This window comes from Antechinus flavipes, chromosome 5, assembly GCF_016432865.1.
Source record: "Antechinus flavipes isolate AdamAnt ecotype Samford, QLD, Australia chromosome 5, AdamAnt_v2, whole genome shotgun sequence".
NCBI lineage: Eukaryota > Metazoa > Chordata > Mammalia > Dasyuromorphia > Dasyuridae > Antechinus > Antechinus flavipes.
Window position 1 is genome coordinate 229631035 of NC_067402.1, and position 17306 is coordinate 229648340.

Genomic DNA, 17306 nt, shown 5'->3' on the forward strand with positions numbered 1-17306 from the left:
TGATTGTTGTGTTCTTGGCAACCAAGTCCCTTCCCCGCCTCCACAAGCCACTTCCTTACTCCTTTGTCTCTCCTCTTCTGCTTCTACATGGAAATTGCACGGGTGTGTGTGTGTTGTGTGTGTGTGTGTTGTGTGTGTGTGTGTGTGTACATGTATAGAAAAATATATAAGAGGGCTAGAGAGATGGACAGAGTTGGGACAGTCAGTTTCCTCACTTGTCCTCACCCTCACCTTCCCCTCACCTGTCCTTTCCTCCTTAGGGAGGATAAAGGGGGAAAGTTTTGATTTGGATTGGGCTAGGCTCCCCAGGGAAATCTCTTATCAGTCAGTTCTGGACCTCTTTCTTCTGGTCTTCTGTCTGGTGATTTTCTCATTGGTTTTCCAGAATGTGTGGCTTTCTTCTTCTGTTGTTAGCTTGGAGAGGTTGTCTCACCCTTCAATTCTAGTCTCTCCTATTAAGGATAAGGACTGAGTTGCAGTATGAGGAAGGTAGAAAAAGGCTTGCTTTACATTTTTATCTTCTTTGACTGTTGGCAGGTGAAAATGCATATACATAAATTCCTTCTTATAAATATATATCCTCCCCATCCTCAGCAGTCCTGCTGCTGGTGTCTCCAAGTCTAGCTGATTTGCTTAGTGGAGAGTTGGAAATGGGTTGTCTCTACCTCCATCCTCTTCTCCATCTCTTCCCTCTTCTTCATGGCTTTTCCACCCAGATTCCGTTGAAAGATGGAAATATTATTCTTATTTCTGGGTACTCAGACAACCCTCTCCACCTTTTATCCATCCCTTCAGTTACATGTCTCCTGAACTCCACACCCTGCATGCATACATCAATCTGGATGTTGGAGTGTAGTTTGTTAACTAAGGTTATTGAAATGTAAATGGGAACCTAGTGGAAGTCAATCTGCTACCCCTACCACCTTACCTTATTATATTGGAGGGGGGTGTGTGTGTCTATGTGTGTGTGTGTGTGTGTGTGTGTGTGTGTGTGTGTGTGTGTGTGTGTGTTTTTAAACCCTGCTGCTACATTCCCTTTCCAAGACTATAGGAAGTATCAAACAACTAAATTGTGAACTAGGAGGCCCTGGTCCTGTCTCCCCAAGGTTTCTGTGAAGCCTAAGGCTGCTTTTTGAGCTCCTGTGTGTGCTGGCTGCGCTCTGAGCTCCAAAACAGCCCCTTCAATACACCCTTCCTCTAGAAAGTTGGGACCCCTGTGGGAATCTTTCTATAGCTTTCCCAGTATAGGGCCCCTCTCTAGGTAGGGTGGGTTTGAGGGTTTTTTGGGGTTTTTTTGTTGTTGTTTTTTTTGCCATACCTGAAAAGGATATCCTTCCCTATATCTGTCTGCCAGGAATGCCCTTCTACTCCCACCTTAATCCTTGCAGCAGATAAGTCAGCATGCCCTCTATCCCCTCATCTTCCCCAAATTGAACTGTGAAGAGAGTTTCCTTGGGGATAGCTCCCTCTTTTGCCAGCTACTTAGTGACATAATTTATTTGGGATGTGTTGGGTGTTTGCAAGTTGTCCTGCTCTCTAGGCCTTTGTGTGTTTGTTGGGGTTTCTGGTTTTTCTGTTTTAACAATTGTGCCCTGTCCCTGGGAAAGTATCAAGATTTCTGTCTTTTGCTTTACTTATTTGTCATTGTCTCTTCTCTGTCTTTTTTCTCCTTTCATTCCTTCCTATCTCTTTGCTCTCTGTACTTCCTATTTCTTTGGTTTCTTTGCACTTGATGGTGACTTTTGTCTTTTTAAAATTTCCCCTACCATTATCTTCTCCTTGAGCTGTCCTAGCTTTAGGTCAAGCCGAATAGACCAAATTGAGAATCTCATCCCATTCCCCTTACTACTTTGAAGAAATGTGCCTGGGAGAATAGGAACGTAGCTTTTTTGGCTGAATCTCAAAGCCTCTACCTGAAAGGGATTCTTTATAAATAATGGCAGTGATGGGAAGAAGAAACCTTTGGAGGCCTTCCTATAGAAAGTCCCAAGGATATTACTTCATGCCCTACACTTTTTGTTCTGAAGACCCTCTCCTCTCAACTACTTTGGAGGACTGTGAAAAGACACTGCTGATTGCCTTGGCTGCTTTTGCCTCCCGGGAGCCTTCTTCCCTATCCCCAGGGTGGGGTTTCATCTTGGCATTCCTGTTATCCTGGATCTCTCTTCAAGATAGGGCATTTCATTCAGATAGAGTGCTTCTTCCCTACCCCCACCCCCATGGTGGATTTAATTTTCTGTATTCTCTGGCTTCAGACTCCCCCTTTCCTGGAAACATTCTCCCTGCCCCCAAGTCTGTGTGTGGTGTTACAGTGTTTACTGCAGTTCTGAACTGGTTTTTCTCTTTCTCCTCCTCTGGAATATAGATTGTACATGTTTAACAAACTCACAATCTCTCTTATTGCTCAAAATGTGGGATACGCAATGACTGTGACCCTGGTTGGATATTAAACATGTTTTATGTAGCTTTGGACTGGATATCCTCTCTTTCATACAGCGGCAAATGAGACACGACTTTGGAGTGAGGAAGGTTCAACCCTTAACCCACCTCTGTTTCTTTAGTCTTCCATGAACTGAGTCATGGAAGGCAGCCTTACCAGGGTGGAGTTTGGGGATGGGGAGAAGAAGGGGGGGAAAGTATAAAGAAATGATTTAGAGAACTGCTTCTGTCTCACTCTACCATAAACTATAAAAAGGTGTCAGGGAGTAAAATTTGGATGGATTTTGGCATCTTTGTTCCTGGGAGGATTTAACTATCTTAACTCAGAGGTAGTATACTACTAGAACTGGCCTCAAGTCACCTCACTTCAAATTGCTCTAGGCAACTCTCAAATATTCTTTGTAGAAGGGGCCACTGCATTGGTAGAGGGAATTCCCTCAATCCAGAATTGGCTATATCAATGATACTGCCCTGTTTTTAATTTAACCATTAGCTTCACTGCCATCCATTTAACAGTTTTAAAGTGACTCCTGCTGGAGGAAGAATGCATTTTGATCTTTCCTGATGGATCAACAATCTCCTAACCTCCCCAATGCAAACATGCACACAGGCAGATTATCCTAAATGGAATGGGAATCCACTTTTTATGTCAAACCACCTAGGCCTGACAAGACCTAATTTACTGGGCTCTGTACAGTTACTGAGTGTACAAAGTAATTGTTTTGAGATATGCTTAATGTGCTTTGATCCATTTTATCTGGATGATGGATTACCTCTTCTCCAAACCTAATTCCTTGTTACCTCATCACCAAAAAGTATGTATTCTTCAGAAATTCCTCCTCTGGCTCCTGGGAAAGAGCCTTCCCCTTTGTTCTTGTAGGGCTAGTCTTAGGGACATATACTATCCTCTAGCTCTGAGCAAACAAGAGTAAAAACTGGCTGAATTAAAACTTTTCTCATATAAAGTCCTTTGGTACAAATGTCCTTTAGTAACCTTGACTTCTAAGGTCTTAATGATCTGTGCCTGCCTAGTCAAGTTTCACCTTCCTCTATTGGGAAAGGAATGGATGAATGGATTTGGGAGAAGCATTTGATCTAACTCTAAGCACAATTGTGAAATTAAGACTATTTTTCTTCAGTTCAACTCCATCACCCTTCTCCCATCCCTTATACTTAAAGGTCCCTTCTCATTCAGGCTTTCAAGTGCTTCTCTCTTATTCAACCAACTAACTGGCTCCCACTTACCTCCCCTGGGCAATTCTCTGTGTCTTAAAATCCAATCTGCCCTACCCTACTCGATAGCAAGCCAAATTTTGAGTACTACCTCTTCCTCTTCTTTCCCCTACAAACAAAATTTACCTATATTCTTCCTCCATTTTTTCTTAAGATTTTACTCTGCTGATGCCATCATGTGTAATAAAAGGTGTTGATAATTTAATGTGTAATCTTACCTAAATAGCATACATATTGTGGAGCAAGGCTATTGAGGAAATGATGCCTTATGATAAAGCACTAATTTGCCTTTTCATATAAAATAGTAGGAATGGGATTATGATGGAACTACCAGAAAGGTAACAAAGCGATCCCCTCCCCAGTCAGCTAGGTGAACCCTCCAGCCCTCTGTTATTTCATTTTTCATTTAAACACTTATTAGGCACTTGAATAGAGATAGAAGGTTAGATAATCATAGATACCACATTCATGGAACCTAGAGTCTAGTGGGTTTATCTGGATAATCCTTACTTGGGATCAGGTGCAAATCAAAACACTATGTGAAGTTTACAGGAGGTCATTACTAATTTGAGGGATCAGGGAGGGTTTCCTGGAGGGATGTGGCATTTTAATTGGGTTTTAAAGGATAGGTATACTGTTAATAGTCAAAAGATGGGAGGGTGTTTCAGGTATAAAGGCTAACATGTTTAAAGCTCCAGAAGAGAGAAAATATGAGCTATGTTAATGAGGCAGAAAATGGTCTAGTTTGAAGTATAGAAAGCATACTAGAGAGTAATATAAGATATGGCAGAGATTGTGATCTTTAAATTCTGAGTAAGAAAATTTGAACATTACTTGATGGGCAATAGGGAACCATTGAAGATTTCTGAGCAGAGAAATAACCAAATCTATAAGGAAAATTAGTCTGACAGATAATGAAAGATTAATTGGAGTGGGGAGAGACTGGAGGCTAAAAAACTTTTAGGAAATCATTGTCATAGTCCAGATCGTAATGAAAGTTGACCCCTTGGTATAAACTAGGAGTAAAGGATTACCCTAGGGCTCCCTGCCTTCCTCCAGTAGAGCCTTTCCCAAAAAGAAGCCCCATCTCTTTTTCCTGGGGAATGAGGACAGAGAGGTGTATGCCAAGTGTATGTCAAACTCAGGGCTGGAATAATGAGTGAAAACTTCCAAGTTGTTCTCCTCCCTTTCTCCCCAAAACCACTAAGTTATGCTCCAAAAACCGGGCAGAACAATTGAGTATATAACCTATGCCTAGGCACTGTGCCAAATATTTAAGACACCTCAGAGAAGGATCTGAGAACCAATTATTTGTGTGTTCTCTAGATTTTCATATACTCAGAGTGACCTGAATGGGTTTGTGAATACCAGTAGGAAGGAATTATTTAAGAGCATGTTTCTTTCCAGGCCCCTCACTTTTAACTTTGAATGAACTAAGTGTCACATAGAATAACAACAATAACATAATAGCTAGCACTTATATGGTGCCTACTATGTGTCAGGCATTGTGCTAAGTGCTTTTCAAATATCTCCTATCCTCACAATTTTGGGAGGTAGGTGCTATTATTAATTTAAGAGATAACAAGTACTCATTTGTGAAGGTGATAGGAGAAAGTGGAAGCAGAGTTCATTCTCACACTGCTACCAAGGGGGATGGAATAAGGTTCTGTGGAATAATAGAACCCACGTGTTCCACTGGTCTCTAGTGAATCATGTTGGAGAGGTAACCTGCAAAGTTTTTGAATGACTATGGTTCTTTCCTTATCCTAGGAAAGATACTCTGAGATGGAAAGAGAGGGAAGGACCAGGATTAGAGAAATAAAAAAGGCAAATGTGTTGAGATAAGAAAAGTAGAAATTGATTTAACGATTGAACCATTGGCTGGTTCAGGTATGAAATGGAATTGGGAGATCTCTGATGCTACTCTAGAACAAACCCTTGAAGAATGTTTATGTGTAAGCATGAGGGAGGAGAAGGAGGTATTTGGATGGAGAGGGGTACTTTCAAATGTGCTTAGAAGAAAGGAAACCAGATAAAAATCTTGGACTGATCCAGCCTAATTGGGATCCCTACCTCAAGTTTTCCAAACCTATTCTAGTCTATCCTATATATTGCTATCCATATTCTTTTAAGTAGAGATCTGACCATATGACTCTCCCAATCAACCAACTCCATTGGCTTTCTATTACCTCTGGGATAAAATATAAAATCTGTTTGGCTTGTAAAGCTCACATAACAGATCCCCTCCCTCATTTTTCCAGCCATCTTGGATATTACTCCCTCTATCTGATCTAGCCAAATTGGCCTTCTCTCTTTTATCTCATATAGGACATTTGATTCTTCCCTTTTCCTGTGCACTGGCCATCCCACATACCTGGAATGCACTCTCTCCTTTCCACAAATCATACAGTCTCTTTTTTCCTTTAATGTTCCTAATCTGCATAAAAACTTTCTAGATGCCCCATTTAGTTAGTGCCCTCACTTCCAAATTATCTTGTATTTACCTACTTTGTATATATTTCATTTATTAACTTTATATTCATTTTTATATGTACTTGTGTCCTCCATTAGAATGTAAGCTCCTTTTGAGTAGGAATTGTTTCATTCTTTGTATTTGTATTCCCAATACCTAGCTCAATGCTTGGTACATAGTAAGAACTGAATAAATACATGTTGATTGATTGGTTAGTTGATTGAAGTGGAAGAAGAGAGAGAAAAGATGGAGGAAGACTTGAGATATACAAGGGTAGAGAGAGACCAATATGACCTGTTTCCACTCCCACCCCCCAAATTTACCCCAATAAGACAACTACTTTTTAAGACAAGGAGATTCTTGGTGAAACAAGGTCTAATAAGATAATTACCCACTCTGAGTTTAGCGCTGAGGTCCAACTCCTATCATCCTAAATTTCAATCCCCAAAACCTGAGTTTTTGATGGAGAGGACAGGAATAATTATAGGACAGGAATCTGTCTCAACCTGCAATAGCTCAGGCTTAGGAGAACCAGAATTCTACAGATGAAAGAGATCTCTGAGATCATCTGGTCCATCCTTACTAGAACTAAATATGTGATCTTTGACAAATTAACCCTTCTGGGCCAAGATTTCTCATCAGTAAAATGAGGGGCTTGGAGATGATCTCCAAAGTACCTTCCAAACTGTAGAAAATTACTTTGGCCAAGCTGAGAAAATATTACACAATCTCATGAAAAGAGAGCAGGAAGTTATAGAATGGGAAAGGGAGAAGGAATCCTGTAGCTAAGGATACTAAGAGTGGATGATATTTGGAGGGAAGGGAAGGAGAATATCTTAAGAATTGAATCCCTACCAGAATACATCCATTTCCAACTTTTCAGTGATGCAGTGAAGACTTTACTGCTGATAACTCAAACTCAACCTAAAGCCAATCGTTTGGTATTCCTATATGGGTTGAATCCATTTTGGTTTCATCTGTGGGTTCCTGCTGCCCCCTGCTGGTGGATGTTGAAATCCTTGTACAGGAATTAGGGTAATCAACTGTTAAACCACCTCAAAAAGGAATAAGTAAAGATTTTAACCTTCAAGGAGTTTAACTCTAGGAATCCCTCCATGGAATTCAGATTTATCTTTCTATATTTCACCTACATAGACTGGTCATACTCACCTAAACTTCTCTTTGAAAGATGGAAAGGATTTTAATAACTGCACATGCTCTTTTCTGATATGGGGTACATCCATCATGAGCAAAAGTAAAACTAGGAAAGAACAAAATGAAAGTTCAAGAGACAGCAAGTAGTGCAGTTTGATGGTGATATAAAATAAGTTAAAGGGAAGTAAGACTAGAAAATTGATTGGGGCCAGATTTTGGAGTGCTATGAATGAATGATTCAATGCATATATGCACTTATAAAATCTATAGTATGTCAATCACTGTGCTAAATGCTTGGGATACAAAAAGAAAAACAGAATTCTCAAGGACTTCACCTTCTAATAGAGGGGGAAGGGGCAGAGAGACAATATATTTAAAAAGTCACCATATTGTATACCTTTTCCTATCCCCATGTCTACCTATCACAATTACCTAGCATGATGCCGTGTATTTATAGCAGACAGAAAATGTTGCTTGTTGATTTTCAGAAAAGAAAGACTTAATTTAAATCCTTGGGACAATTCTAGAATATATCATTTTTAGAAAGTTGAAAGATTTCATTTCAAAATTCTTTCCTCAAAAAATAAAGCCTCAAAATATATACTTCCCCCAAATTCACAAAACAGAATTTTCAAGCAATTTCTTGAACTTGGAAAAATTTACTGAACAATTTATGTCAACACACTGAAAAAGGAGAAGAACCCAGCAATGAATAAAAACTAAATGAAAAACCGACTGACAGAATTTGATTCAGGCCAGAATGATGGAAGTTGAAGTTTATAGCTAACTTTAATATCTAAGCTACTACATCTGTCTATGACTGTTCTTCAAAGTCTAGCTCAAGCACTTGGTCTCATTTAGTGTGTCTGTAAAATTGAAGGGATTGCTTTCTAAGATGCCTTCTTAGGTCCCTTTCAGTTTTAAATTTACAATTTCCTATTTCCTTCATGAAGCTTTCATCCCAGCTGGGGGAAAAAAATCCTTCTATCTCAATTCAATTTAGTTCAACAAGCCATTTTTAAATAATAGAAGTGAGACAGACCCTATTCTCAAGAAGATAACAGTCTATTTACATTCTGCTTATTACAAAATACCTAATTGCACTGAAGAATGGAATTTTCTAGATATTAATATCTTCCCAATCACTTATTAGTTTGTCTTCTGTATTCCCACATGGTATGTTAGACATGGTAAAATATATAGATCGATAGATAGATATACACATGTAAATGTATGTTTAAATTGAATCAAATATACAAAAGAAAATGAAAAGAAAAAAATACCAGTATTATGATAACTTTCAAAAAGCAAAGTTGAGAATGATGAACAAGGGGAAACCTCAACAGGGATCATCTAGAGTTGTTTCATGATATTTGAATGTCTGTGTACCAAGTTGGAGGATGAGTTTGCTGGGCTAATCGCTTTTGCCTCCTTCATTATCTTAACTAGTCTTGTCTATTATTTGTCTATCTGTCTGTCTCTTTGCCCCATCTGTCTTTTTTCTTCTTTCTTGCTCTTTATTTTCATGTTGCCAGGGATGGAAGGAAGCACAGTTGGAGAGGGCTGGATGGGAGCACTCCACTTTGGACAACATTGGATTGAATCAAGTAAGATTAATTTCATAGGGAAAAACATGAAGTCTTACATTTGGATTAAAAGAAAGTCAACTTCACAACTACAGGATGGAACTGAAATATTATTCTCATTGGGAATGGATTAAAGAGGGAAAAACAGCATATGTATCTAGAGTATAAAAATCTCCTAATTTCAGAAAGAAATAAGAGAGCAAGGGAATAGGCTAGTGGGAGAGGATAAGGGAGAGACTCTCAAGAACGATGGGTAGGTTAAAGAGTAGGAGGGCAAAGTAACAGAATTAATGCAAAAGAATAAGGAGAGCCAGGATAAATAAGGAGAGAACGATAATGAAGAAAAATAGGAGGAAAATCCACAACAATTAATTGCAGCTTAGAATATGAATGGGATGAATTTATCCATAAAATGGCAAAAAATTGCAGATTAAAAATCTGAATTCAACAATATGTTGCTTTCAGAAAACATGAAAATGAGAGATACATACACAAAGATAAAATAAAGGCCCGGGATAGGATTTAGTAGGTAAACAAACATGATCTCAGACAAAGTTAAAATGGATTTAATCAAAAGTATAAAATAGAGAAACTACACTATTTGCAATATTTGATATTGTGTTAGATCATTCAAAATCCCTGGACAGCATAAAATACCTGGTTACAAACTACCAAAACAGACACAAGAACTACATGAACATAAATATCATGCACTTTTCATACAAATAAATTCAGATTGAAATAATTGAAGTAATATTTATTGTTCATGGGTAGGTAAAGCCATTATAATTTTTTTAATGACTTTTTTTTTCCTGAGGCAATTGCGATTAAGTGACTTGCCCAGGGTCACACAGGAAGTATTAAGTGTCTGAGGTCAAATTTGAACTCAGGTCCTCCTGACTTCAGGGCTGTTGCTCTATCTACTATGCTTATTCAATATCATCCCAATTAAATTACTCAAAAAAAATTACTGTTGGAATAATAAAGTTCATTTGGAAAAACAAAAGATCAACAATGTAATTGAAGTAATGGAAGTAGATTCAGCAGCATCAGACCTTAAACTACATAAGGGAAGAGTATTTTTGAAGTATAAAAAGGCTAATTTTGATTATTTTAAATTAAAATTTTCTTACATAAATAAAAGTCATATAGAAAAGATTGGAAGGAATGCAGAAAATTTTGGGGAAAACTTTCATAAATTATCTTTCAGGATGTGATTGGGTGGGAATATTGCTGTGGTATAGGAAATTATGAGCTGTTAATTTAGAAAAATATGGAAAAACTTGGATTTATGAAGGAATTCCTTCAGAGAAAGATGATAAAAGGGAATAAGCACAGGATAGTCTTACATGTATGTGTATGTGTATATATGTGTATGTTTACAGATATCTATGTGTGTGTATATATATGTGTTTTTATATATATATATATCTACCCCTACTTGTAGCCTCCTTTTTATGTTGGGAAGGGAAAAAGTAAAGTAAAAGGTGTACAGCAGAAAACAAAAGAAAACCAAGAAAGCAAAGAAAAGCTGGACAGCTTTGAAAACAATATGTAGTGTTATAGGTTTTCTTCAAATGTAAAATTTATTGTTTTATATTAATCTCTTATGGTCTGCTGTGTATATGGCAATTTTTTTTCTCATTTTGTATTTAAGTTTAAAATAAAAATTTACAAATAAAAAAGTTTAGGCTGGAGAATGCAGTTATGTGGCCATTTGAAGATGGTTTATTGAACTCAATCTGAGTGAACAGTGTGATGTGGTAGCCAAAAACAAAAACACTACTATAATCTTTGCTGTATTGAGAAGCATCTGATTAAGAAGGTAACAGTATTCTGCCTTCATCAGACCATGTTCAGTTCTAGGCATCACAGTTTAAGAAAGATGAGCTATATTCAGAGGAGGGCAACCAGAAATAATGTCAGATGAAGGAATTGAGGATGTTTAGTCTGGAAGAAAAGATTCAGGAAGAATATAATTCTTCAATTATTTGAAGGTTTGTCATATGAAAATACTAGGATCTCTGATCTCCAGAAGCAATAAATTGATGTTGCAAAGAGGCAGATTTAGGGGACATATATAAAAGGGGTGAAGGCCTGCCTCAGTGATTTCTCCTCACTGGAATTTTTCTCCTCACTCGTCAATGGGATGGTCACTTGTTGGATATGTTATAATGAGGATTCTTTTTGGTTATGAGTTGGACCAAATAGCCGCCGAAGATCTCTTCCAACTCTCAAGTTCTGAAGTTCTATAATAATTGGCAGGAAAGAGGAAAAAAATGTTAGGACTCTGGAGGAAGACCTGGAGCTGCCCCGGGGCCATTTTCTCCAACATTTTGGCCCTGGAATATCCTCAAGCCCCCCTCCTTCCCCCACCAACAGCTGGGTACCACCTCGTGGGAGGAGTCAGGCTTCCACACAACCCAATCCCAAATGGAAACTGATCTCCACACTTCCCAAAGTGTTCCCTGAGGAGCAGGAAATGCAGACAACAGAAATGGCCCCGAAAGGGAGTGGTGGTGCTGATGCACAGGGAAGGCGGTACTTTTCACGAGATCTCTCTCTGAGAGCAAATCAAGCTTCTTTGTGGGTCCGGAGGCCACCTCCATCAGGTGCAAAGTCTTTTGGATTTGGGTTTAGGGTTGGCTTCCCCAACCCCGGGGCAGGGGAAGCACCTCCCCGTAGCTTTCTCCTAACTGCGTGGGAGGCGGGGCCCGGTCCCGGGGAAGGGTGGCGGAGGAGGAGCTCATTCTGCCCCATCCTGTCCAGCCTGGTTGGGGCTCCCAAGACTCTCCGCTCGTCTTCGCTGCTTTCCCCCGGCCGCGCGACCCAAAGCCCACACGTGCCCACGCCCCACGTCCTGCCATGGCCTCCAAGCTCCTCCTGTTCCAGTCTCCGCCACTGCTCCTACTGCTGCTGCTTCTGGGAGGCACGAGCAGTCTCGCGGAGCCCGGGCCTGAAACTGAAAGTTCCATCCGGACTCTCCAACTAGAAACACTGGTGAGAGGGAAAGCACCCCGCCCCCCCCAAACCCGCCCTTGTACCTCCGGACCCCTACTCCTGGGGTGGGAAAGACTCTGTACTAAGTGGGAGTGGGGGCACCCTGGATTCCCCAGGAGAAGCGAGCCTTTCCCCCTTCCTCTCTCCTCCTCCTCCCTTTCTCCAAGCCTTGCCTCCGGCTATCTGTTGTAGGTAGAGCCCCCGGAGGCCTGCCGCGAGCCCGCCACCTTCGGAGATACTCTGCACATTCACTATACGGTGAAGAACCCATCTGGGCTTGGGGTTGGGGCCCCACGGAAACACGTCAGCTTTGACTGGGACACGTGGCGAGGAGCTAAGAGAGTGGAGCTGCCCCGCCCCCTTCCCTTGTGCCAGGAGCATGTAGCGGGGGTGGTTTTACTGTCTCTACCTAGGGACCCTCCAGATTGCACAGGACACCTCGGGACTATTATGAGCGGGGTCTAACTTTGTTGGGGCTCCCCTAGGCCTGAGTACAATAAGCCCAGGAGGCAGTGTGGATCCTCTGAGATTTGGGGGGGGAGCAAAGACTTGGGGGTACGGGAGTGGCAATCTTAGGGGAAAATAATCTGGTGGTTGTTGATGTCTTCTCCCTCAGGGCAGCCTTGAAGATGGACGAATAGTTGACACCTCACTCACCAGGGACCCCTTGGTTATAGAGCTTGGTCAAAAGCAGGTCATCCCAGGTATCCCTAGAGTTTTTGCCCCAAAATCATGTCTAGATCTCTTCTGGTAGGATGCTCCAAGTTGGCATCTGGCATTGGTCCTCCAGAGGCAGTGAAACCACTGACTTGTGGTCCTACCTGCTTCAAAGGAATTGCTTTTGGAATCGGGCTCCTGGGCCTACTTGTGCTGGATGACTTGATTTGTTGTGAGGAAGAAAAGGACAAAAACACTTTATAATTCTAAAATATAGGTTTAAAACTAAGGGCTCTAATTCACACCTCACTCATTTATAGCCAACCTCTCTCTCCTATCCCTATGATATTAGAGAACTTGAAAGGATTGGGAAGGGGACCAAGGTTTTTATGCTTTAAGGGAAGTGGGAGAATCTTTGACTCCACTTCCCTATCCATTCAGTTGTGTCTTTTCCCTGGTTGTTTTCCTGCCATTACTAAGGCCTGGAGCAGAGCCTGCTGGACATGTGTGTGGGGTAAGTCTTGTTGGGTGGGGACAGTCCTGGAAACATTGTTCTGTTATTGAAATCTCAAAATGCAGAACACCATTTCAGTCATTAAGGGGGTGGTTTTGTTAGAGAAATTTTGGAGAGCTTGGGCTCTTGACTTTCACTCTTTGATGGTTGGGTGAAAGAAATGGAGCTCTTTTTGGATGTACATCTGTGGATATAGAGCATAATTTATCAGGATGCAAGGGAATGGTGCAGGACTCCAGGCCTTCCTGCCCACTGGCTTTGATTTGTGTCCTCTCTCTTAGAGAGAAGCGAAGGGCAATCATTCCCCCTCACTTGGCTTATGGAAAACGTGGATTTCCCCCATCTATCCCAGGTAAACACACCAAGATTCCTCCAAATTCTGAGTTCCTGAATGTTAAGTTAAGTTACATTTTGAAAAGTGTTGGTTGGTTCTTTGGGATGCTTAGGGTCTCTAGTTTTCATCTCTTATTAGTCTATTTAGGACAAAAAGTAGTTAGCCTGTCAGGTTTCTGAAGCCAGTCTTGGCCTTTGGAAGCCACAAGGGACTGTTTCCCCACTTCTTCTTATGACCCATATCTTTCCCCATATTACTTTTCCTTTCTGTGACTTTTCTCTCCTCAGGAAGGTTTAAAACACACACACACACACACACACACACACACGCGCGCACACACACACACACACACACACACACACACACACCAGCAAGTTTTAAAAATAAACCTCACTCTGTGGAGCTACTGCCACCATATTAAAAACCCTCAGCAAATATTTGCCAATGTCTAGCATGTATCATTTTGTGCAGCTCCTGATCATAATGTGTTTTATTAGCTACAATATTTTGAGTGTCTTGGGTCCAAATCTAGAGTAAGGACAAAGAAAGAGGTTATAGGTCTGAGATTTAACTTCTTTTTTTTTTTCACAGCTTGCTCCAGTTTATCCCTACTTCCTTTTTCCAAACCTACTTTCTTGTTCCTCTCCCTGCTCACTTGGATTACTTTGTTTTCCCTCCTCATCCTTCTTAAGACATTTCCTCCTCTTCCAAAATATAAATTTCTAATAAAGCCTAAAGGAATTTTGGCATTCAAATTGGGCATGCTCAGTAATTGGGATTTAAATCATTTCTCAACTTCAGTTGTTGCAAAGATTCCACCCATTTGGCTATACTTGGAGAGGTAGGAATAGAAAACATCCAAACACATCATTCTGTTTTTAGATTTGCAAAGAGATTTGAGAATGCTGAGATAATTCTTGTCTAACCTAGCCTTAGAGATCAGAACAGGCCCCTTTATCATATTATCACCAGTTTTTGCTTAGAGCCTGTCATTCCTTCAGCTTTAGATTTAGGGATGATGAACACAAGTTTTAAGGGTTTTCCTAACTTTGCTTGGTTTCTCTAGTGGCCCTAGCTTCATTTCAGGTTCTGCTTCAGTGCTAATATGTCTAGTAATGACTGATACTAAAAACCCTGTCTGCCTCCCCAGGGGATGCAGTGCTGCAGTTTGAAGTGGAATTGATCGCCTTGGTACGAGCCAACTACTGGCAAAAGCTGGTGAAAACTCTCTTTCCTCTTCTGGGCATATGCTTGGTACCAGCCCTTCTGGGTCTCATTGGTTACTACCTGTACAGCAAAGCCAGCAGCCCCAAGATCTCTAAGAAGAAACTCAAAGAGGAGAAGAAAAATAAAAGCAAAAAAAAATAAAACCTTTTCCCTTTTATTTTATGGTTCCTTTTGGGATGCTTTTATGAGCAGGATGAGAGTGGGAAGAGTTATTCAGAATTAGGCCTTGTATAATAGAAGGGATGTGGGAACTTCCCCTATTACCTACTCATATTTCCCTATCTTCCATCACAAATGCAATCTTGGTTTTTAGTATTAAAAACCTAAATCCAAAAGGTAGAAGCTAACTCCTGGTTACCTGGCATCCTATATTGCTTGGAGGCCAGTTTGGGGACTGAAGTCAAGGTTCTATTTACAAAGGATTAAGAAGTGGACTTCTTAGTGGCCACCTAGTTTTACTCAATCTCTTTGGGTTATAATCCCTGGTATGACCAAAAGCATTTTAGGGAGACTAGTGTCTTCACAAGAAACCCAAAGCTATGACATACCCAAGATCTTCATGGAAACCTTTAATATCAAGGTTCTATAAACTAAAGGAAAGTATTTGGAGGTTAGGGAGAGGCTGGTTCCCTCACATCATTGAGGAAGATATCACAGTGTGTGGGATACTACATGGGCAGCTTCGATGATGTTGTAGGTAGGCGGCTTTTGTGAGCTGTCTCTTTTGGTCGGGGGGATGTTGCTGCGCTGATTGACAATAAAAAGTGGATTAAGCTGGCTCAACACTTCATCACTCACTGAGATATTATCCAGATACTGCTTGAGCAAATTCCTCAGCTTCTCATTGGTTTCCATTAATTGGGCTCGTTTCCTTTGTAGGCTTAATTGTTCCAGCTTTACCTTATTATACCTTTTCCAGAAATTCTCCAAGGCTGCATAGTTCTTCATTAACTGGGAGTTTGGGGGCAGAGAAGGACAAAAGCAGTGTGAATGCTAAGACCATGGACCAGAATCCTCTTCATCCCTTCTTCCCCCCTGGCCCTCTCCTAGTACCTTAGCCAGTTCCAATGTAGGTTCCTCCCGATCATTTTCCTCCACTTCCTGTAGTTCCTCAGGTGTCAACATTGAGGAATAGAAGGGAAGGACTTTCTCTTCCTCAGTTTCAAATTTCCTACATATTTCAGCAAGTCTGAGGATGAGCTCTCCCTACAAAATAGAGGGAAGTAGGTAGGAATTAAGAAAAGGGGCTAGAGAAATATTTCTGACAATTACAAACATGGAGTAAAAGACCAGAATGTTGGGAGAGAGAGGAATGAGAAAGGCTACATGGGAAAAAACAAAAAGGGGGGTGGGTGAAGTTGGTTAGGCAGTCCCATTCTGCCCCTACCTTATCAACAATTTTTTTCAGGGCTTTGAGGGCAATGTTACTCTCCCACGTCAGTTTGGCCAGGTTTCGCCGAGCCTCTGCCCGGGCTAGATTCATTTGTTGTTTGAGTTTTAGAAGTTGCTTGTGGACTAGGTCTTTGTCTTCCCGGATATAATGGTTTTGTTCCTCATTCTCACGGGTGTGCACTGCGATTTTACCCCTCAGGATAGCAATGGAGTCCTGGTTAACAGAGAGGATCAAAATCTCAAGAGCTAGAACATCCCTCATTTTGTACCTCAAGAAAAACAGGTTAGAGGAGAGAGATCCCAATCTCCAGGCCTTGGAGAATACTTGGTCACAGTTCTGATGACAGAAATGAGAATCAATAATGGGAGTTTGAGGAGACCTATGACTGGTTGTTATTCAGTCATTCGGAAACAACAGATTATACTATCCATGGGGATTTCTTGGCAAAGATATTGGAGTGGGGGGGGGGGGGGATGTTGCCATTTCCTTCTCCAGTGGACCAAGTTAAACACAGTTTAAGTGACTTACCCAGATTTAAATCTGAGTCCAGTGCCAGCATTTTATCCACTGAGCTCCCTAGCTGTCACATAACTATGAACAGGATGCCTTATTCAAAAAAAGTTATTCTGTTAAATAAGATAGTTTTAAAAGGTGGTAGAAGAGCATTATTTTGCTTTATTTTTTTTTTTTTAAAGAAGATCTTGTGATGAAACACAACAAAGGAATACACCAGAGTATTTGGATGAAAGCCAAAGAAGGGAAAAATACAAGTGATTTCATCATTGCAGTATACTACAGTCTACCTGGGCAGGAAGAATTAATGGCAGGTTTAGGAAACAGACTACAAACTTGGCATAGGATATGATACTGTCATGACAGGGAATTTTGGTAACCCAGACATCTTCTAGAGCTCTCTCTCCCTCAAAGCCTCTGAGTTGAGTTGCCTCAGGGATAATTTCAAAAGGTGAAGGAACCACAAGGTGGGAAACCTTTTTGAATCTGATTTTCACTAACAGAGAGGAGCCAGTTGCTGAGGCAGAAATGATAGGAACCTCAAAAGGAAGTGACTTCCATTTTAGAGTTTGTGATAAAAGAAAGGAAAACTGGGTATAGTGTGACACTCTCCTATTCTGAAATAATGACTCATGTCCTAGATTTCGAGCAAGCAGATTTCAGTGGGTTCAGAGGAAAGACACGTGGAATTGCATGAACTAAAATGTTTCAGGGTAAGTTAACCTAAAGTCAGGAGCAATAGGAGATGCTCAAGAATGAAATTCTGAAGATACAAATTTTAA

At 40.7% G+C, this 17306-nt stretch overlaps 2 protein-coding genes and 1 long non-coding RNA gene across 4 annotated transcripts in view; 1 reads left to right on the forward strand and 2 right to left on the reverse strand.

Annotated features, from left to right (window-relative positions):
* Positions 1–10591: 10591 nt before the first annotated feature.
* LOC127538297 (uncharacterized) lies at positions 10592–11376 on the reverse strand. The gene is made up of 2 exons (XR_007947717.1): positions 11280–11376; positions 10592–11135 (listed from the first exon to the last, which is right to left on the reverse strand). It is a non-coding gene; the product is annotated as an uncharacterized LOC127538297 (long non-coding RNA).
* Positions 11377–11402: 26 nt separating this feature from the next.
* On the forward strand, positions 11403–14775 carry FKBP11 (FKBP prolyl isomerase 11). 2 transcript variants are annotated; one of them, XM_051961992.1, is made up of 7 exons: positions 11403–11498; positions 11656–11886; positions 12079–12144; positions 12503–12590; positions 13024–13057; positions 13339–13409; positions 14542–14775. In XM_051961992.1, exons 2-7 carry the CDS (start codon positions 11752–11754, stop codon positions 14757–14759), a joined length of 612 nt encoding a protein of 203 aa, XP_051817952.1. In that variant the 5' UTR covers positions 11403–11498; positions 11656–11751; the 3' UTR covers positions 14760–14775. The 2 variants fall into 2 exon arrangements, with proteins under 2 accessions (XP_051817952.1, XP_051817953.1); XM_051961993.1 differs by lacking the exons at positions 11403–11498; positions 11656–11886; positions 12079–12144 and having other exon boundaries at positions 12497–12590; positions 12985–13057.
* A 381-nt stretch (positions 14776–15156) lies between these two features.
* Positions 15157–17306, reverse strand: part of CCDC65 (coiled-coil domain containing 65) — a 30339-nt gene continuing 28189 nt past the window's right edge. The window contains exons 6-8 of the mRNA XM_051961991.1: positions 16006–16224; positions 15672–15824; positions 15157–15569 (exon numbers count right to left, since the gene is read on the reverse strand). Coding sequence (XP_051817951.1) covers positions 15270–15569; positions 15672–15824; positions 16006–16224 — 672 coding nt within the window. The 3' untranslated portion in view covers positions 15157–15269. The remainder of the gene's footprint in view (positions 15570–15671; positions 15825–16005; positions 16225–17306) is intronic.